This window comes from Phyllostomus discolor, chromosome 7 (genome assembly GCF_004126475.2).
Source record: "Phyllostomus discolor isolate MPI-MPIP mPhyDis1 chromosome 7, mPhyDis1.pri.v3, whole genome shotgun sequence".
In the NCBI taxonomy this organism is placed as follows: domain Eukaryota; kingdom Metazoa; phylum Chordata; class Mammalia; order Chiroptera; family Phyllostomidae; genus Phyllostomus; species Phyllostomus discolor.
The window spans coordinates 50,804,788-50,827,545 of record NC_040909.2 but is presented as its reverse complement, the minus strand read 5'-3'; the positions used below and the strand labels follow the sequence as shown (position 1 = coordinate 50,827,545).

Here is a 22,758-nt window from a genome sequence, read left to right as displayed (position 1 = left end):
TTATTTCTTCATGCTAAAAAGCAGAAAGACTATAACATTTTTAAAAGCAAATATGATAACTGTGTTAAAAGAGCCTTCCAGATAACCAGTGCATGGTTATAATATTTTGAAACTTATGTTCTCTTGTAGTTGAAAAAACCGAGGTCGCTGGCTCCATTGGAATGAATTAATTAAAAGTACTAATTTAGGAGATAAATCTGTCAAGATTCAAGATATCATAGTCCCTACAATGGACACAATTAGATATACATTTCTAATGAATTTGAGTATTACTTATGCAAAGTAAGAAATTCTTATAATATATACTTTAAACATAACAGTATCATTCTAATGGGATCATAAGATATTTAAAGTAAACTTTTAGGTCATTTGTTTTCTGATAACTGAGACCCTGGAGGCTTAATTGTCATGTCCATAGTGGCAGCTGGTTAATGGCAAACCTAGAATCCAAGTTTCTTATTGCCCACTACAAAGTCTTTGTCATCATACTTTGTTGCCTCATAAGCCACCTTATATTTCTTTTATTTGTAACAGATTAAAAATCAGTATTATTATTAAATAGGTATGCATTCTACTCAAAGATTCACTGTACTTCTGAGGTCAGACTAACCATTATCCACATTCTTCCATTATATTTAGTATTTTTCAAGTATATCCTATTCTAGTTCTTCATAAACTTAAGGTGAACATGCAAAACTCAGACTTAAATCAGAAGAGCACATCAAAAAAGAGTACATTAGGGGGTGGGCTGGGATGGAGGTAAAAGGCAGAAAACTGTACTTGAACAACAGTTAAAATAAAATAAAATAGTATATTAGACTGATCAAAAGCATAGCATATACTGTAGGCATATCCATACCAACTTCATTAATAATATTTTATAGTCACTTCTCTTTTAAATCATGAGGCATAATTTATCATTAATATTTTTGAACTAGGGAAACACATAATATGCATGAAAGTAATGGTTTGTTGTTTATAACAACTTGTTTCTGAGTGAATTTTGTGGCAATTTTATCTCTTTTAATAAGCAAAAAACAGAAAAAAATAGCTTATGAGGGAACATTATTTTATCCCTATTTTATAGTTGCATATTTGCATTCAATGATTAATATTCAAAACATTTTTAAGCAAGGAAGGCACTCGCCAGTTCCACAGAATGGGAGTTCTTTTATGCTGTGAACCATTTGTCAGAATAATGTTTTTAAATGAGTAATATAAACGTAGGATTACAAAGGACACCATATATTGAAATACATTTATTAAGATGTTGAAAAAATTGGGGCTATAGTAGCAATACATTTGCTTCTTTATTAATACTTTAAATAATGTGATCTAGCAGTAATTCATAATTTTGTAAAAGTCATGGTATAACTAATATTTTGATTTATCACTAACAATTATAATATTTAGTGTAATGTCTGTGATTTTTATTGGTGACAAAGAATCAACTACTATTAATACAATTGCTCCACTTTAGTTAGGGATAGTGAAAGTAAAGATATAACCTTTTTGTAATCATAATTTACAGATTCTCTGAATATTGTCTAAGAATTTCTTCATTTGGTCCATTGACCACAAATTAATAACAATATTTTATTCACTAAAATTGTTTTCACAAATAGTTTTTCATAAGGCAAGTGTTACTCAGATTGGGACACACTGATGAATCTCAGGAGTTACTGAAGTTCTAAAAGAACTTTAATTTTATGCTTATACTTCAATGATAATTTTAAAAATTAATATTAGCATTATTTGGGTTATTTAGGTGACCCCTTTTGACTGAACACTATTGCTTAGTTTTAGTGGCAGCCTTTTGTGTTTGTCTTTATATATTTGTGCCAAATTATCACACAAAGTGACAACAGCTAATTTTTAATTCACTACTTCTCAAACAGGATTTCTTAAGAGTTCTGTAAACATAAACTCATAAGATTGTTTTCACTTTCTTTTTTTTTTTAATATATTTTATTGATTATGCTATTACATTTGTCCCATTTCCCCCCTTCTCTCCCCTCCATCCTGTACCCCCCTCCCACCCACATTTCCCCCTTTAGTTCATGTCCATGTGTCATACTTATGAGTTCTTTAGTTTCTACATTTCCCGTACTATTCTTGCCCTCCCCCTATCTATTTTCAACCTACATTCTATGCTACTTATTCTCTATACCTTTTCCCCCTCTCTCCTCCTCCCACCCCCCTGCTGCTAACCCTCCATGTGCCCTCCATTTCTGTGGTTCTGTTCCTGTTCTAATTGTTTACTTAGTTTCTTTTGGTTTTGCTTTAGGTGTGGTTGTTAATATTTGTGAGTTTGCTGTCCTTTTACTATACATGTCTTTTCTTTATCTTCTTTTCTTAGATAAGTCCCTTTAGCATTTCATAAAATAAGGGCTTGGTGATGATGAACTCCTTTAACTTGACCTTATGTGAGAAGCACTTTATCTGCCCTTCCATTCTAAATGAGAGCTTTGCTGGATAGAGCAATCTGGGATGTAGGTCCTTGTCTTTCATGACTTGGAATATTTCTTTCCAGCCCCTTCTTGCCTGTAAGGTCTCTTTGGAGAAATCAGCTGACAGTCTGATGGGAACTCCTTTGTAGGTGACTGTCCCCTTACCTCTTGCTGCTTCTAGGAATCTCTCCTTCGTTTTTACCTTGGCTAATTTAATTATGATGTGCCTTGGTGTGTTTCTTCTTGGGTCCAACTTCTTTGGGGCTCTCTGAGCTTCTTGGATTTCTTGGAAGACTGTTCCCTTTGCCAGCTTGGGGAAGTTCTCCTTTATTATTTGTTCAAATACGTGCTCAATCTGTTGCTTTTCCCCTTCCAATTCTGGTACCCCTATAATTCGGATATTGGAACGTTTAAAGGTGTCTTGGATGCTCTTAATCTTTTCCTCAATTTTTTGAATTCTTATTTCATCATGCTTTCCTGCTTGGTTGATTCTATCTTCCTTCTGGTCCACTGTATTGTTTTGAGACTCATATTCCTTCCTTTCACTATTGGCTCTCCTCCGCGTGTCTTCCTGCATCTGTTTTATGGTAATCTGCATTCTTTCATCTAAATTTCGTCCAAAATCCACCAGTTCCGTGAGCTTTCTGATCACCAGTGTTTTGAACTGCGCATCTGATAGACTGGCTAATTCTTGGTCGCTCAAAAGGATGAGTCCTGGGGGACTGATTTGCTCTGTTGAAAACATGGTTTTTGGTTTTTGTTTTTTTTTCCCCCCTTTTCTCTCCTTTTTTTTTTTTCCCGGTCTGGTTGCTCTTGTTACGGTGGGGGGCGGAGCCTTAGGTGCTCACCGGGGCTGGGCACCCCAGTCACTAGATTGTGACGTTATATGTGGGGGCGGGGCGGGGCGGGAGAAAACAATGGCGGTAGTTCCGTTCCTCTGGGCTCAGACCCTTGTCTGGGCTTCTGGGCCGCGAGCTCTGCCCTGGTCCACAATCGCTACCCCTCTGGGTCTGCCAGCCGCAGCTTGCGTACTCAGGGATCACCGCTGCCTTGTTGCGCGCCGGATGGCTTTTGCGCCGATTTCGCGCCAAACCTTCCCCCGACCTCCGCGCGCCGCCAACCCGAGCCAGCCCCGCGCCTGCCAGGCTCGTCTTTTCCTACCAGTCCGGATGAACGCGTCTACTTCAACATCTTGGCTGCCCGACTTCCATTCAGATAAATCCTCTGCCAGATCTGGGTGTTATTCTGATAGTAAATTATTGTTGTAAATTATTGGTTTTCTAATCTTGGTTGTGCGAGGAGGTACGGTGCATCCACCTATTCCTCCATCTTGCCGGAAGTGATTGTTTTCACTTTCAAAATAGTTATGATCACTTAAGAATGAGAAGCCCTTTAGAGGTCTCACTGAATGGAGAATTCTTTAGAGTTTGCTTTTAAACAAGTATTTTCAGTTAGTGACTCTGATTAGATTCTAAAATGTTTCACAGGTACACATAACTGTTAGCTTTAGAATTCACTGTCATTTAGTTTCTCACACAAATTTGATGTTATTGGAAGAACTTTAAAATAACCTAAACCTGTCGTATTGTCACCATGTCATTCATTTATTCCACATATCACCCTGTTGCCTGTACTTCTAACTAAAAAAATACAATCACATTACTTTTCTAAGTAGACAAACTTTGGCTTTCTTTTCTGAAAATTTAAGCATGTCACTACTTGTTTTAGGAGTGTGTTTGAATATTGCAATGTTACATCTCTTTAAATAAAAGTTGTTATTGAAGTCCCAGTAACAGTAGGTATAAATATGTGCCAATTGTTACTTTACTAGTCTTTCGTGATATAATAATGATAGATTACAATGTGAGTTTTTAGATGAAGATGATTTGATTATTATTTATGTTTTCAACTAACTCCAACTTCCCTTAGTAGAAATATATTCTGACTTTCTCCCCTTTGAATGATATGTTTATTGTTCTCCTAAAGGCCACTGCTTTTTGTGGGTCCGACGGGTACAGGAAAATCAGTGTATGTGAAGGATAAGTTAATGAATCACTTGGAAAAGGATAAGTACTTTCCTTTTTATGTTAATTTCTCTGCACGGACCAGTGCCAACCAGGTTCAGGTTAGTTTAACACAAGAAACATGGGTCTATATTTATTACTTTTTTTTGCCTTATTTGATTAGTGTTTAAAATAGTAAATGAGAAGCTGTGTAAATTTTCTATGAATTTAAATAAAACATCAAAACTCTAATTTTTGGCATTATAAAAAAGTTGTAAAAGTGAGGTTTTGAGGACAAATGTTTGAGAGAACATACTTACACTAATGCTGGATTGTTGAGATTTGTCAGCTTTCTTTTTAAGCCAAAGAAGAAGCAACAGTTGATTTCTTAACTGGAGGATGAAGTTTTTAAGAGATAGGTCAGAGCAGAGAGAGCCAAAGGAGAGAGAACTTTCTAGACTCTCCCAGATGATCCTTAAGAACATTTACTGCTTATAGAAGCACTGTCTATGAAAGATCTTTCAAACCATGGGCTATTGTAGGCCTTCTGTGACAAGAATCATGTAGCTGTACATCCCAACTTTTATCCCCAAAGTGCCAAGATGACAGTGTTGCCTGAGGCCTTTTGTAATCACTGTTTTTATTATCCATCCCTAAGTTTATGTTTGTCTGATCTCTTTTGATCTGTGGGACTCATTTCCATTGTTTTAAACTTGTAAAGTTCCCTTAATCTCAAAATTTTACAAATTAGATTAGTGCTTTTAGGCAGTAAATTTAATCACTATGTTTGGGTATCCAATACGAGAATTATTTTGTGTGTATATTTTTGTGTGTGTTATTATATGCATGTGTGTACAATATAAATGGTATAACATGTATGTATATAACAGTTCTTAGTACATAGAAGGATTTCAATAAGTGCTTTTTGAATGATGTTGAATATGAACTTGGCTATCACTCAAAAAGTGAATAAATATAAATAAACACATGGATATAATGTTACTTGACATTATTCTTTATATAATTAGACTTAAATTCCTTTTTTTCTGGTGTTGAGTATGGTTACTACACTTTCTTCTTTATATTTAGAACATTATATGGCTAGATTGGATAAAAGACGCAAAGGAGTCTTTGGACCACAATGGGAAAGAAGTGTATAATTTTTATAGATGACATGAATATGCCTGCATTGGAGCAATATGGAGCTCAACCTCCTATTGAATTATTACGACAATTATTTGACTGTGGGAATTGGTAACTATTTAATTGAAGTCTTAATTAGTTATGCTAGAGTTATTTTTGGTTCTCCTTTTCTATGTTAGTTTCTCATAGCAAAATAATATATTTTTTCAAGTTATTTATGAAAGAAAGTGGTTACTCTTATTTTCCTATATAGAAAATTTTGGAAGACTTTTTATACCTATTTAATACTATGTTTTCCTCTGACTGTGTCAGTTAGACAATAGATTAATAACCTAGTATTGAAAATGTAAATATTCAACAGTGTAATAAATTCTTTCCTTTTCAGCTATTATTTTCAATTACTGAAAATAATTTATAGATATCTTTCAAAGTACCATCCCCTCAGGGCTAAGAATTTATGGGTAGTCTCCAACCTAAATAATTATAATCAGCACCCTATGTTTCTACCATTTTAAATTCTCTATATTCTTTGTAACTGTTTGGGACTACCGTATCTGTGAGATGGCTTGGTTTTAATAGCAATTTCATAGCTAATTTCAGATCTGGAGGATCTGCACTCCCTCCACCCCATTTTATGATGATGTGGTTAGTTTCCAATGGGTAAAATACTGTATCTTTTAGTTGGGATTACTAATTCTTTATTTTCTTCTCTCAGATATACTTTTCTAATCCCCAATATACCATTATTCTTATCTTAAGGCAAGAGTAGACTAATTTTGAAGCTAAGTCCTATTTTGGAAATACCTTTTTGAAATGTATATAATCACTGTTAATAGGGTATTTCCTATCCCTCCAGGGTTTTTTTTCTTATAAGTACAATTTTATTTTTATAAAAATAGACTCATATTACATATTTTTGCAGGAAATAATCACTGTTAATAGTGAATTCCCTATTCCTCCAGGGGTTTTTTTTTATAAGCACCATTTTATTTTTGTAAAAGTAGACTCTATTACACATATTTGCACTTAAATATTTATCTTGAACACCTATCAGTGTTATTTGTCTCATTGTTTTATTGGCTTTTAATACTATTTAGTTGTATGGATTTTGCCATAGTATACTTAGTCAGTTCCCTATTGACAGCTGATATGGTTGCTGCCAAGAACCAAATCATATTTTCATACTTTCTAGTGTGCTCTCAGATTAAGGACTGGCTATATAGATTTCTCCTACCACTCTCCCCATCTTTGAAAGAAGTTCATTATTAAAGGACTTAATGACCTACTGGAAATAAGAACCTTTTCAATTAAGTCCTTCCGACTAAGTTGAGCCATGTAGATACCCCTTTCTGATTAAAAAGTCTTTGGAAATTTGTTATTACTCTAATGGGTCCCTTTTTATATAACAAAAGTATTATACATAGTTACTATTTAGGTGTCCTTATCTGCCTTAAAGATAACATTTGAGATGAGAAAAAGGAATCAGGACTTGGTTGTAAATAGGATGACTATATAATTTATTGTATGAACTGGGACATTTCTAAGAGTAAATGGGAAGTGTATTAATTACTCCAGGAGAAGCACAAACCAGAATCGTCTTAGGCAAACTGAAACATATGATCACCATACCTGTAATCACCTACAAACAAACTGATCTCTCATCCATGCTCTGGATTTGGAGTAAGAGGAGGACAGCAGAGAGTCAAATTGAAAAGGACAGTAGGAGGAGTGAAAGGGAAAGCAAGAGGAAGATACATTCTCAGAATTCTGGGCAACAGAACCAGTGTCACTGAAAGGAGAAACAGTGCTGCTTAACAAAAAGTTCTCCCCTACTCAGGCATTATCTCAAGTTCTTCCTTTTAGAGAAGCTAAGATCAGACTAAGTTTCTAGGGAGATCTACACTTCATTCCATCTGATTGGCTTTATAACTGATCGTCTTGAACTTTTATGTGCTTTTAAGGTATGACCTTAAGGACACAAGTAAAATCACACTGGTAGACATAGAGCTGATTGCTGCCATGGGCCCTCCAGGTGGTGGAAGAAATCCAGTCACTCCTCGATTTATTCGACATTTCAACATCTGCACTATTAATACTTTCAGTGATGAAACAATGGTCCGATCTTCTCATCAATTGTAGCATTCTACCTTAGGACTCGTGAATTTCCTCCAGAGTACTTTTTGATTGGAAACCAAATTGTCAGTGGAACTATGGAGGTGAGCAAATAATGCAATACAAAATATTTTGTATATATATACCTCATTGGGTCCTTACTGATTTTTTTAAACATGAATTCTCTCAGACATCTACTTTGGTCTTCAGTGTCAGAGAAGCTGTTAAGAAGGCTTGAGAACAGGAAGACCACAGGCTTTGAAGTTAGGGAAACTAACTGGGTTTGAGCCTTGACTGCTATTTCCTAGCTATATGGAGTTAAGTAATTTGGCCTTCCAGAAACTCGTTTTTTAAAGAGTGTAAAATATTTCATCAATAATTTTCATATTGATATATATAATGAAATGACAATATTCTGGATCTATTTGGTTAAATAAAATATTAAAATTAATTCTACCTGTTTTCCTTTTTTTTAAAATTGTTGACACTATTACATTTGCCCCTGCCCACATCCACCCTCCAGCCAGAAACTCATTCTTTTAATTATTAAAATGGGAGATAATACCTATTTTACAAGGTTGTCATAAGGAAATCATCTAGAACCAGTATATCCACGTTGTAGGCATTTCCCAAATTGTCAGGTTTCCACTCTGGTATTTAAAAATTTTCTCTTCTCTTTCTTCCCTCCCTTTTTTCATGTTTGTCCTAAAAAATAAAACAAAACTTAAGCATCTTATAAATATATTATTTTCAGCCAGATCACATAACTTACAATTAGCAGTGAAAAAATTATAAGGAAACAGGGAGAGAACATAAAACAAGACTGCCCGTATGACCAAAGAGCAGCTCTTAACTTAATTCAGCATGTTATCTGCCTCTGCTCAGACAGAGGTCAGTGCCAGCTTTACTGCTAATGGTAAAAGAAAAAAAATGTATTCAAGGTAAGTCAGTGATAATTTCAATGAAGTCAGCTTTCTGGAGCTTTAATAAAATGAGGTTTCTCTTTGGGATCATTGCAAGCAGAAACAAAAAGCACCCCCTACAATCATTCCATCAGTTTTCAAGAGCATTGTATCTTCCTCCTCTCATTCTGGTGGAAAATTTGTTTTGTTAAAGTAGAAAAATTATGAGCAAAGAGATAGTACATTGTAATTGCTGTATTTAATTCTGATACAGAAAAGTGCTTCTATGTATAAAATATGATATTTTTATTTCAGGCATCCCCTGAAAAGAGAGGGGAGTTGGTCAGGTAGAATGGGATACAGAAAAGATCCTTTTCCCACCTCCTGTTTTGAAGCATTATAGACCTACCAAGCGTGGAGGTTAGGGAAGGAAGGTGAATCATAGAATAAATAAATAATAAATAAATAAATAAATAACTATTTCATTCAGGTTTTTCAGGCAACATTATAAATGATTCAATTTATCTTCCCTTAAAGAAAATATTAAACTTTATTTGGTGAATTCAGCATATAGTGAAAAGACATGTTATTTCCATATTTTAGCCAGTTAAGATAGAAGGAAGAAGGGATAGAGAGAAAAAAGAAAAGGTAAGAAAGAGAATACGTTGATTTGTTTTGAAGTCAATGATAGTGAAAAGGAAATTGTTTATCCTTCTCTTCATCTGAAATGCTTCAGAATGAGTTATCTGACTTCCCTTTCTACTAAAGTTTTTGTTACTTAAGTCCAGGTCTATCACCTTTTTAAAAATATATATTTTATTGATTATGCTATTACAGTTGTCCCATTTGCCCCCCTTCATTCCCCTCCACCCTGCACACAGCCTCCCACCCACATGCCCCCCCCTTTAGTTCATGTCCATGTGTCATAAGTTCTTCAGCTTCTACATTTCCCATGCTATTCTTTGCCCTCTCCCTGTCTATTTTATACCTACCATCTATGCTACTTATTCTCTGTACCCTTTTTCTCCTCTTTTCTCCTCCCATTCCTCTGTTGCTTTCCCTCCATGTGACCTCCATTTCTGTGGTCCTGTTCCTGTTCTAGTTGTTTACTTAGTTTATTTTTGTTTTTGTTTTAGGTGTGGTTGTTAATACTTGTGAGTTTGCTGTCATTTTACTAAACATATTTTTTATCTTCTTTTTCTCAGATAAGTCCCTTGAACATTTCATATAATAAGGGCTTGGTGATGATGAACTCCTTTAACTTGACCTTATCTGGGAATCACTTTATCTGCCCTTCCATTCTAAATGAGAGCTTTGCTGGATAGAATAATCTTGGTTGTAGGTTGTTTCATGACTTCAAATACTTCTTTCCAGCACCCTTCTTGTCTATAAGGTTTCTTTTGAGAAATCAGCTGAGAGTCTTATGGGCACTCCTTTGTAGGTAACTGTCTGCATTTCTCTTGTTGCTTTTAAGGCTCTCTCTTTCCCTTTAATCTTGGCTAATGTAATTATGATGTGTCTTGTGTGTTCCTCCTTGGGTCCAACTTCTTTGGGACTCTCTGAGCTTCCTGGACTTCCTGGAAGTCTATTTCTTTTAATCGCATTGGGGAAGTTCTCCATTATTTTTCAAGTAAGTTTTCAATTTCTTGGTCTTCCTCTTCTCCTTCTGGCACCCCTATGACTCAGATGTTGGACATTTAAAGTTGTCCCAGAGGTTCCTAAGCTCTCCTCATTTTTTTTGAATTCTTATTTCTTCATTCTTTTCTCTTTGGTTGTTGTTTCTTCCTTCTGGTCCTTCTATTGATTTGAGTTTCAGTTCCTTCCCATCACTATTGGTTCCCTGTGCATTTTCCTTTATTTCACTTACCATGGCCTTCATCCTTTCATCCAATTTGTGACCAAAATTCAACTAATTCTGTGAGCATTCCTGATTACCAGTGCTTTGAACTGTGCATCTAATAGGTTGGCTATCTCTTGGTTGCTTAGTACGAGGAGGCACAGTGCATCTACCTATGCCTCTATCTTGGCTGGAAGTCCAGGTCTATCACCTTTAATGTGGGCAGTTGTAGTAACTGGGAAAATAGAAACATTGTTGCTTCTTGGGCTTGAATGGAATCAGATAGTATTAAGTTCCCTGAAATTCATAATGCCTGGCTGACTGGAATAAACCAAAAAAAAAAAAAAAAGAAGAAGATATATACCATGCTAGCCTTAAGTACTATCCAATTTTTCCAAGCCAATATAATCTGATAGGATAAATAAAATATTTTACATAACATACTATTTGTTATATGGATTTGCTAATTATGAGCATTTTATCTTTGCTTTGTTGCTTTTTTTTCATGTGCAGATATATAAACAATCCATGGAAAATCTTTTGCCCACACCCACAAAATCTCATTACACTTTCAACTTGAGGGACTTTGCACGTGTCATCCAGGGCTTGCTTACTCATTGGAAGAGATGCTGTGGATAGCAGGCACACCATGATCCGGTTGTTTGTGCATGAGGTTCTTCGAGTGTTTTATGATCGTCTCATTAATGATGAGGATCGACACTGGCTGTTCAATTTAACCAAAGTTGTTCTAAAGGACCATTTTAAAGAATCATTTGATACTGTCTTTTCACACTTGAGGAAAGAGAATGCACCAGTGAGTATATTTAATGAGTAAAAACATTAAATTAAAACAGTACAATAGTGTGAATTGTTATAATCAACTTATCTTTAAAAACTACTGCTTCTTAATGATCATATTCTTTTAAATTCCTTCATTGATAGGTATTTATTTTGAAAGATTTGTCATTAGAGGGGTTATGTATGTAACATAAAATTATTTAAAGAATAAAACTTTAGATGATACAGATTAAATGATATAATAGATGTAAAGTGTTTAACATGGTGACCAATCTTAGTACTACTCAGTGAATGGGAGTCACTCAGAATGACTTCTCCAGTCTCTGGATGGTGAGGGAAAATTCTTTTAAATAGTAAAAAAGCTCTTTTTTTTATTTCCTAAGGATATAATATAATTTCAGGTATTAATTGTACAACTATATTATATACTGCCCTAATGTTTAAAAAGAACTATTTAATTGATAATTATCCTATAACATAGATGAAACAAAATTTTATGTATTTTCTTAAACTTATTTAGAAGTATTTTTTGTTTTATAATTTGTTGATTTTCATTCTATAGGTAACTGAAAAGGACTTAAGAAATCTTATGTTTGGTGACTATATGAATCCTGACCTTGAAGGAGATGACAGAGTTTTATTGAAATTCCAAATATTCATCATTTTAGTACCATTGTGGATCAGTGCTTAGATGAGTATAACCAAACTCACAAAACAAGAATGAATCTTGTCATTTTAGGTATCTACATTTGGTATTAATGGTTGAAATTACTATTTATAAAATTTATTGTGAAATATATTAAATGTATAAAAAGATATAAGAAAAATTATGAACAACCTGAGCTTAAGAAATAATTATTAGCAATTTATTTCTAATAATCCCCCATGTAGCCAACCTTCCCTCACTGCATCTCCATTGTACTCTGCAGGAGTAAAAGAGAACTCATATGTCTTTGGACTTTTACTACACATGTGTGTTTCTAAACATACAGAGGTGGTCAAAAGTAGGTTTACAGCTATTTTTATGGAAAATAATACAATGACAAATAAACAATAATACAGGAATAAACTGTTTTGCATACTCACAACTGTAAACCTACTTTTGCCCACTCCTGTATATACAGTCTTATTTTACATGTTTAAAATTCACACACAAAAAATGATTCTTTTACTACTATATTGCATTCCACTCTATAAGTGTTAACACAATGTAATTATTTTTGTGAGATAAACTTTTAGGAGTCTTCCAGTTTTTGCAATTATAAAAAAAGGTCTGAATGTTCATGTCTCCTTGGGTACTTGTGTTAAGAATTTCTTTAGGCTGTATTCCTAGAAGTGAAATTATTGTGTCATGGTATGTGACCATCTTCTACTTTACTAAGCTTTGCCAAAGTTCCTTCAAAATATTCATTGTTTTTAAGAGCTTACCTTGTTCCCCTCCCTTGCCAATACTTAGGATTGCCAGACTGCCAGACTTGGTAAGCTTTGCCAGTCTAAAGAGAGTGGCTCTGACTTTAATTTCCCTAATTACTAGTTAGGCTATCTTCCCTGAATTTGTTATTTGTGAATAATTGATTTCCTATTTCTCACATAGAAATCCTTTTATTAAAAAGTTAAAGAAATATTTTTAGTAAAAGCATCAGAGTACTTCCAGTACAAGTGGTTACAATTTCATTTTATTTCCATAATTTGTATATTACATTCCCTGAATTTGTACTTTAGTTTTCCTTTGCATCAAATGTTCCAATTGTAACTGCTTTTGAAAAAAATCACACATTTTTGATGATTACTTCTTTAAAATTGGTATGGGACAGCAAAGTCTATCCCTCTAGCAAAGTAAAACAGTAATTATGAGTAAATGTACATTTGCACTTATATTTTCAAGTATAATATTGCTATTTGTAGGTATGTGTTGGAGCATTTATCACGAATATGTCGAATCCTAAAGCAGTCTGGTGGCAATGCTTTGCTTGTTGGACTTGGAGGAAGTGGTCGTCAATCTTTGACTCGTCTGGCTACATCCATGGCAAAAATGCAGATTTTCCAACCGGAAATTTCTAAGAGCTATGGTATGAATGAGTGGAGAGAAGATCTGAAGGTAAAATTATGAAGAATTCTAGTGTCTAAAATAATATTAGTGCATTCTTTTACCTGTGAAGAGAGAGCCAACTTGTATAAATATATGCTGAATATGTTGATGATGATGATAATAATGATATTATCCATAGAGTAGTTACTGTATGTGCTGAGCACTGTTCTAAGTGTTTTATATACATCATTTCATTCTATAGGTACAACAGTTCAGTGCAGAATGTATGGTTGTCTTTGTACTTTACTGATGAGAAAACTGAAGTTGAGCTTAGCTTCTTCAGAACTGTCTTGCTGTCCCAGTAACCTATAGAGTAATGGAGTGCCTGCTTGGGGCTTTCATCCTCATGAGTGGATGAGCATACTACTCTGCAGGCCCAGAAGAGCAATAGCTCAATGTGGAAAAAAAAGAAGGGAGATATTGTTGAACTTTTTTCATTTTCACTGATCTTCAGTGAATCTGTATCCTGAAGGTTAACATAAAGAAAGATAACATTTGAGACTTTTTTAATGAAAATGTTTACCACTATAAACTTTCCTCTTAGCATTGCTTTTGCTGCATCTCCATAAATGATGGGGTTTTGTGTTCATTTGTTTCAAAAATTTTCTAATTTCACTTATGATTTCTTTTTTGACCTTTTGGTTATTTATGAGTTTGTTGTTAAATTGCCATGTATTTGTGGATTTTTAAAAAGTTTTCCTTGTGTTATTTATTTCTAGTTTCATTCCATTGTGATCAGAAAAGATGCTTGATATGATTTAAATTTTCTTAAAGACTTTTATTGTGGCCTAACCTGTTATTATCCTAGAAAATTATCTGTGTGCACTTAAGAAGAATATGGCTTTGGTGGGTGTAGCTAAGTAGGTTGGGTGTCATCCTGCAAACCAAAAGGTCACTGATTCAATTCCTGGTCAGGGCACATGCCTAGGTTGCTGGCTAGGTCCCTGGTTGGGGGTGTGTGAGAGGCCACCAATGGATGTTTCTCACATCAATGTTTCGCTCCCTCTCTTTCTCCTTCCCTTCCCTTCCCTCTAGAAATAAATAAAATATTTTTTTAAAAAAGAAGAATGTGTATTCTGCTGTTGTTGGGTGAAGTGTTTTGTATATATTTATTAGGTCTATTTGGTTTATAATGTTATTGAAATCCTCTATTTCCTATTGATCTTTTGTCTGGTTGTTCTATATTTTATTGAAAGGCAGAGTGTTGATGTCCTCTACGATTGGTTGCTTTTCTCCTTCATTCTTGTCAATGTTTGTTTCATATTTGTTTTTAGAAGCTCTGCTGTTTGGTGAATAAATATTTGTAATTGTTATATCATCTTGATGAATTGGCTGTTTAATCATTATATAATGTATCTTGTCCCTTGTGAGAGTTTTTAATTTAAGGCCTATTTGTCTGATATTAGTACAGCCACCTGATGTTTTTGGTTACTATTGGCATTGAACATATTTTCCATTCTTTCACTTTTAGCCTTTGTAGGTCTGTGGGACTAAACTGAGTTCCTTATAGGCAGCAAATCATTCACTCCTGTACTTTTATCCTTTCAGCCAATCTGCCTTTTGGGGCGGTTAGTCCATTTACATTTAAAGTAATTGCTCACAGGAAAGGATATACTATTGGCATTTTGTTGCTTGTTGTCATTATGTTTTGTAACTTTTTTGTCCCTCTCTTAATCTCTTCTTTGTTGATTATCTGTAGTGACATGATTTGACTCCCTTCTCTTTCTTTTATGTATATCTATACTTTATACTTTATTGTGGTTTTCTGTTGCTGTCTAGCATTCTTTCTTTACAACTTGAAAGGAGTCCCTTTAGGATTTCTCGAAGAGCAGGTCTAGTGGTAATGAATTCCCTCAGCATTCCCTCAGTGTGTGTGTGTGTGTGTGTGTGTGTGTCTGAGAAGGCCTAAATCTGGTTTTGAAAGACAGTTCCCATTATCTGTGATTCTGTTCCTGTTCTAGGTGTTTGCTTAGTTTGTTTTGGTTTTGTTTTTTAGATTCAACTGTTGATAGTTGTTAGTTTGTTGTCATTTTACTGTTCATAGTTATCGTATAGGAAATGGAGAAGACAAAGAACTTATATGCACGGACCCATGGACATGAACTAAGGGGGTTTGCTGAAGGGAAGGGAGATACCAGTTGGAAGTGGGCACAGGGGAAAAAATTGGTACAACTATAATAGCATAATCAATAAATTTTACTTAAAAAAAAGAAAGACAGTTCTCCAGATACAGTATTCTTCATTGACAGTTTTTTTTTCTTTTCCATACTTTGAATATATCATCCCTTCTTGCCTACAAGGTATCTGCTAAGAAATATGCTAATAATTTTATGGAAGCTCCCCTGTATGTGAGAACCTGATGTTCTCCTTGCTGCTTTCAAGATTCTTGTTTTTGGTTTGACTCTCAATGGTTGGATTATAATGTGTTATGTATATGGATCTATTTGAGTTTATCATAGTTGGAGTTATAAGCTTCTTGGATTGGTATAATCCATTTATATCCTCAGATTTGGGAAGTTTGGCTACTATGTCTTCAAATACGTTCTCAGACACTTTCTGTCTTCTCCTTCCTGGTACTTCTCTAATGCATCTATTGACCCATTTGATCATATCCTATTGGTCCCTTAAACCAGGGAACCCTAACCCCCGTGCCACAGACCAGTACCAGTCATGTGGCCTATTAGGAACCAGACTGTACAGCATGATGTAAGCAGCAGGCAAGCAATGAATCTTCTCTTGCATCTACATCTGAACTCTGCCTCCTCTCTCCCTCCTCTCTCCCTCTGCATCCTCCACTCCTACCCCACACCCCCTCTACAAAGTCAGTCCCTGGTGCCAAAAAGTTGGGGAATGCTGCTTTAAACTGTTCACTCTTCATTCATATCCCTTCTTATTCCTGTAACTCAGTGATTTCAATGACCTGTCTTTACCTTCACTGAATGTTTCTTCTACCTAATCAGCTCTGATATTGAATACTTCTGGAGAAACATTCATCCCACCATTCTTCTCACATTGTTTTCTGTAAATGAAACAATGTAAACTGTTTCATTTACATTGATGAATTTACAAGTCATCATTCTGTAAATGATGACTTGTAAATTCACATGTACTTATGGATAAACAGCCTGCTTGCTTAAAAGATTCTAAGAGCTAACCTCAAAAGAAGCAGATACCAGCCTCCAGGCATTTTGGTTCCAAGAGATTTGCTCACCTCTGACTGATGAATACCGAACCATTGCTTGACCAGCTCCAAGATGGTTGTTGGAGCAGAATGTGCTGACTCACACAGCCCATCAATGAGACCCTAGAACCCCCTCTATTTCCTTTGCTCTGTCTTCCTCTTCCCCACTCATAAATCCCCTGCCTTCACTGAAATGTTAAGATGGTCTTGGTGATGCGTTGCCCCATCTTCTCAAGCTGCTGGCTCTGAATAAACCATCTTTTCTTGCACCAGTACTTGCCTCCAGACTATTGGCTTTTCATGTGGGAGGCAGTAGAACCTGGGTTCAGTGTCAAGTTCAGTTGTATTTTTCAGCTTCAGATTTTCTGTTTAGTTATTTTTATAGCTTCAATTTCTATTGATATTCCCATTTGTTGATGCATTGTTTTCCTGATTTCCTTTAGGTGTATATTTGTATTCTCTTTTATCTATTGAGCATCTTAAAACAGTTATTTTAAATTTCTTGTCAGAGGGTTCATAGATATTTCTTTGGAGTTCGTGTTTGGAGCTTTATTTTGGTCCTTTGATTGACCATGTTTCCCTGCTTCTTTGTATACCTTCTGGTCTTTCATTGAGTTTTGACCTATTAATAAACAGCCACCTCTCCCAGTTTTTACAGACTGCTTTATGCATGGGGAAAACACCAATTGGCATGATTAGAGGTTCTGTGACTTCTCAGAACTTTCCTGGACATGCATGCATCTTTTGGGGGGTTGTGCATGTGCTTTTATTCTAGTATATACAGGTGCTTTGGGCTTTTAATTTCCTTTTTTCTTCCCATGAGCTTTCAGTTTTGGTTTCTATTATATTCTTCTGCCCTTAATCTCTTTCTCCCCCTGGAACCTTTTTGTGGAACTTCCAAGTCTGCTGCTCCGTTGTGCTGGGAGCTTGCCTCTGTTTTCAGTGGCCTCCAAACTCATTTCCAAACTAGCCCTATTCCTATCAGTGTTCTGAGTCAAGGAAAACAGAAATCAGTGCCTCAGGCAGCCCTCAGACAAGCTAGACTACTGGATGCAACTTCTACTTTATTCCTTCTCTTTTGAGGGAGGAGCCAGGAATTGATGCTATTTTCCTGACTATATTGCTCTATGTTGGGGGAAGGGAGGGGGTAGGGTAAGAAAAATGTAATGAATTATCTACCCTCCTTAAATTGTCCTTTCTCTTTTTATGTACTCCTAGAGGTATTGCATCTCTTAATTATTTTACAGTTCTCACAAATGTTATTTTGTTCTGTAGATTGCTTAATTTACTGTCTCCATGGGAGAGAGCAGGCCTGGAGCCTACCAGTCTGTCATCTTGCTAATGTCACTCTCAGTGACTTTTGTAAAATTTGGATAATACCTCCTATATTACAGATAGTTGTGATTAATTATACTGTGTGTGGAAGGCTGTTGCAATATCCCTGGCATATAATCACTATTTTGGAATTTTAACTCTTCTGCTATTTGGAAACAATTCACATATGTGTATGTATGTATGTATTTTTGTATCTTATGTAATCTTATTGTATTTTTTCCATTACCCTTTAGTCCCCTAACACCCCTATGTAAATATGACTTTTAAATATAGTGATGCTTATGGCAGTAAGTTAAATCTGTTTATTTATTATACTGTACTTCTCTTTTATAAGAATAATTATAAAAACTAACACTATAAAATAATTATAACTCACATGATTAGATAAAATACTTCTTTAAAATCTAGCTTGCCTAGTTTTGGATAATAGAAAATTATTTCTAAAACCTCAACAGCCTGCATATTGGAAGATGGCTTTAGTAAAAAAAGACATAGTTTGCATAATATTAAAATTCATCAGTTATTAAATAATATAATTTATTTAAAATATATTATTTTAAAATAAAGATAAAGTTTTTTTTTAATTTTTTAATTTTTTAATATATTTTATTGATTATGCTGTACAGTTGTCCCATTTTCCCCTTCACTCCCCTCCACCCTATACACCCTCTCCCACCCATATCCCCCCCTTTAGTTCATGTCCATGTGTCATACTTATGAGTTCTTTAGCTTCTACATCTCCCACACTATTCTTACCCTCCCCCTATCTAGTTTCAACCTACATTCTATGCTACTTATTCTCTATACTTTTCCCCCTCTTCCCTCCTCCCCACTACCCTGTTGCTATCCCTCTATGTGATTCCATTTCTGTGTTCTGTTCCGTTCTAGTTGTTTGCTTAGTTTCTTTTGGTTTTTGCTTTAGGTGTGGTTGTTCATAATTGTGAGTTTGCTGTCCTTTACTATACATGTTTTTTCTTTATCTTCTTTTTTCTTAGATAAGTCCCTTAACACTTTCATAAAATAAGGGCTGGTGATGATGAACTCCTTGAACTTGACCTTATCTGAGAAGCACTTTATCTGCCCTTCCATTCTAAATGAGAGCTTTGCTGAATAGAAGCAATCTGGGATGTAGGTTTTTGTCTTTCATGACTTGGAATATTATTCTTTCCAGCGCCCTTCATGCCTCGTAAGATCTCTTTTGAGAAATCAGCTGACAGTCCTGATGGGAATTCCTTTGTAGGTGACTGTCCCCTTATCTCTGCTGCTTCTAGGATTCTCTCCTTCATTTTTACCTTGGCTAATGTAATTATGATGTGCCTTGGTGTGTTTCTTCTTGGGTCCAACTTCTTTGGGGCTCTCTGAGCTTCCTGGATTTTTTTGAAGTCTATTACCTTTCCAGATTGGGGAAGTTCTCCTTTATTATTTGTTCAAATAACTTTTCCACCTTGTTGCTCTTCCTCTTCTTCCTCTGGTACCCCTATAATTCAGATGTTGGACCATTTAAAGATGTCCTGGAGGCTCCTAAGCTTCTCCTCACTTTTTTGAATTCTTATTTCTTCATTCTTTCCTGCTTGGTTGTTTTTTTGCTTCCTTCTGGTTCACTGTATTGTTTTGAGACCCATTCCTTCTATCACTATTGGCTCTCCGTGCCATCTTCCTTCATCTCTTTTATGGTAACCTGCATTTTTTCATCTAATTTCTGCCCCTAAAATCAACCAATTCTGTGAGCTTTCCTGATAACCAGTGTTTTGAACTGTGCATCTGGATTGGCTATTTCTTAGTTGCTCAAAAGGATGAGTCCTGGGGGACTGATCTGTTCTTCTGTTGGAGACATGTCACTCTCTGTCTCTCCTTTTTTTTTCCCCCTGTCCTGGTTGCTCTTGTTACCGTGAGGGTTGGAGCCTTGGGTGTTTGCCTGGGCTGGGCACCCCAGTTGCTAGATTGTGACGTTGTTTGTGGGGACGGGTGCGGGAGCGGGATGGAACAATGGTGGTAGTTTCGTTCCTACCTGGGATCACAGTCCCTTCTCTGGGATCCTGGGTTGCACGCTCTGCCCTGGTCCACAATTTATGCTTCACTGGATCCGCCAGCTGCTGCTTGTGTACTCAGGGTCCACCCGCCTGCGCCTCTTGCACGCCCCGGTATGGCTTACGCGTCGAGTTCTCCCTGAGTTCTTGCCGAGGTCTCCCCGATCATGGCACAGACCTGCGCCTGCCCGGCTCCACCCCTCCTACCGGTCTGGATGAACGGGTCTACTTCAACTTCTTGGCTGTCCGACTTCCATTCAGATAAATTCTCTGTCAGTTCTGGGTGTTATTCTAGCTCTAAATTGTTGTTGTTCTAATCTTGGTTGTGCGTGGAGGTACAATGCGTCCACCTATGCCTCCATCTTGCCAGAAGAGGGGAGATAAAGGTTTATTTAAAAAATTATTTTCAGAAGTAATGGTGCTATTTTCACTTGAAATACATCCAGTGATATGCTGGCAAATGTTTAACAACCAGCTCTCCAGGAGGTTAAAGGGGAACCTCCTCATTTGTAACATTTGCAAATTTCTGTGGTATCAAAACCCCCACTGTGGATGATTAAGCTATCAACCTGACATCACTGAAAACAGAGTTGTAAAGAGTTACATGTTTAAACATTGAACATGTAACTCTTTGAGTTACATGGTGAACAGGTTGTTCAAACATGTTTTTTTTTGCATAAATGCAGTCAAAACATGGGTTTTTATTGTATAAATACAGTGAATTTAAATAACCTCCATAGCATAGATAATAGTAAACATAATAAAATAGGAATGTGTTTATAACCTTTGTTCTGAATAATTTGCTTAATTATAAGTTTATATAATTTAATTTTTAATGCTGGCTGACTTTATCAATCTGTTCACAAGTTCCTGAAATTTTGACAATCAGTCCTACCCACCTTATAAGTCATCTCCAGCATACCACTGAGCTCATATCTTTATATTAGTTGGGAACCTTTGGTTGCAATTGATGAGTTAAAACAAAACAAAAAGCTCACCTTAGCTTAAGCAAAAGACAGAGTTATTGTCTTTCCTGACTTCAGAGTCAGAAATAGATAGGCTTTTGGCATGGCTTGAATTTATGGGCTCAAGTCAAGTCCTCAGTAATTATTCTGTCTCCTATTCTGCTTCCATTTGGCTTCTTTTCACCAGCAGATTCATTCCATGTGGCAACACAGTTGTCCCCTAGTACTAAATTACTGACCTTTATAGTCTCCATCTCAGAACAACAGATATTCTTTCTGTTTTCAAGTCCCTCTTGGTCCTTGAAGTAACCACTGTGATTGGGCCCCACTTAATCGTATACACTCCTCTGAATCAATGACTGTGTCTAGGGGCTGGGGAAACTCTGACCAGTTGGGTGTCTCCCACCAAGGGATGAGCAAAATGGAGGCCCTGATTGACAGCCCACCAGAAGTGGGGAGAGGTAGTACTCTAAAATTCAGAAGTTGTTGTCAGAAGAGGGAGAAAGGGAGGAAAAGCAAAAGTAAACACATGTATATCATAATCTGATTTAAGTACATTTTTTATTTTAAGGCTCTATTAAGGAATGTGGGCTGTGAGGGGCCAGAAGACCAGTCCTTTCTAATAACAGACACTCAGATTAAAGAGGAAGCTTTTCTAGAGGATATCGACAGTGTGCTCAATACTGGAGAAGTACCTACCTAATTTTTGCAGCAGATGAAAAACAAGAAGTGATGGAGGTAAACACTTTCTAGGGAGTGCCTTTCCCAGAACAGAAATGTTCTTGAAAACTTTTCACTTTTCTTCAGGATAAGTATAGTTTGTGCAGAGGATTTTGGTAATTAAAATTTTATTTTTATTTTTTGGTACATTTTAGAAACTTTATTTTTTGTCTTTTTTATTGTTGTTCAAGTACTATTGTCTCCATTTCTCCCCCACCACTGCCCCTCCCCCACCCATCCCCTACCTCCCAACCCTCAATCCCACCCACCTTTGGCTTTGTCCATAGGTCCTTTATACATGTTCCTTTACAACCTTTTCCCTTCTTTCCTCCACTATCCCCAACCTTTCCCCCTCTCCTCTCCCCTCTGGTTACTGTGTTTGGTTCTTTATTTGCAGGTGTCTCTGGTTATATTTTGCTTGCTTGTTTGTTTTAAGTTTATTATTTTAATACATCTTTTGGTGAATTTTAAATTGCTTCTATAATTATTGAGACAGAATTTTATTTATAATTCTTTTTTTCATAAGATGGCAGTTTCACCAGTTTTATTTAGCATGTTTTATGAGTGATTAGAAATTTTAAATAGTGTCCTAGGGTTACAGTGATATGAGAACATATAACTTTAAAACACTACTTGATTACCTTTTCTAGTTTACCACTGATTAAAATTCTTCAAACCCTTAATAAAACTACTTGTCTTAATAATTCTGACATATCCAAGTATAATGCTTTATGATTAAATGGACAAAAAACACATTTCAAGCACCACTACTTCTATGTCCTGCCCTTCGACTACCATTTCTAAGATCTTCTTTCATAGATCTCTGCTAGTAATTTCCCCTTTCTCTTTACCACTATTGTTTTTACCCACAGAATATATATATATGCACACTTGGATGCTTCATTCTAGCCTCCAGTGGTAACATCTGGAGTAAAATGGATTTACCCTAGTAAAGGTTGTTGTGAGGTTCTGAGGATCAAATGAAATAAAGCACTTATGGAGTGTCAAACACATAAAAAGCTCTCAATAAATGGTACATTACCAGTTTGTAGCCTGGGTGGGGAAGAAGAAAAGAAAAAAAATTATCCCAAGGTTCTAATTTTATCTGGGAAATGCCAACGATGTGGCCAGGGCTGCTGAAGAATGGATTCTCATAACTCATAGGATAAATGCATCCCCCATACTCCTACTCAAGG

At 35.8% G+C, this 22,758-nt stretch overlaps 1 protein-coding gene across 1 annotated transcript in view; it reads left to right on the top strand.

Annotated features, from left to right (window-relative positions):
* The window catches only part of DNAH12 (dynein axonemal heavy chain 12), a 275,242-nt gene that overhangs the window by 160,643 nt on the left and 91,841 nt on the right, over positions 1-22,758 (top strand). The window contains 13 exon segments of the mRNA XM_028518986.2: positions 130-282; positions 4,437-4,579; positions 5,543-5,590; positions 5,593-5,707; positions 7,558-7,715; positions 7,718-7,812; positions 10,961-11,053; positions 11,055-11,261; positions 11,808-11,880; positions 11,883-11,982; positions 13,148-13,343; positions 21,414-21,542; positions 21,545-21,580. Coding sequence (XP_028374787.1) covers positions 130-282; positions 4,437-4,579; positions 5,543-5,590; positions 5,593-5,707; positions 7,558-7,715; positions 7,718-7,812; positions 10,961-11,053; positions 11,055-11,261; positions 11,808-11,880; positions 11,883-11,982; positions 13,148-13,343; positions 21,414-21,542; positions 21,545-21,580 — 1,546 coding nt within the window.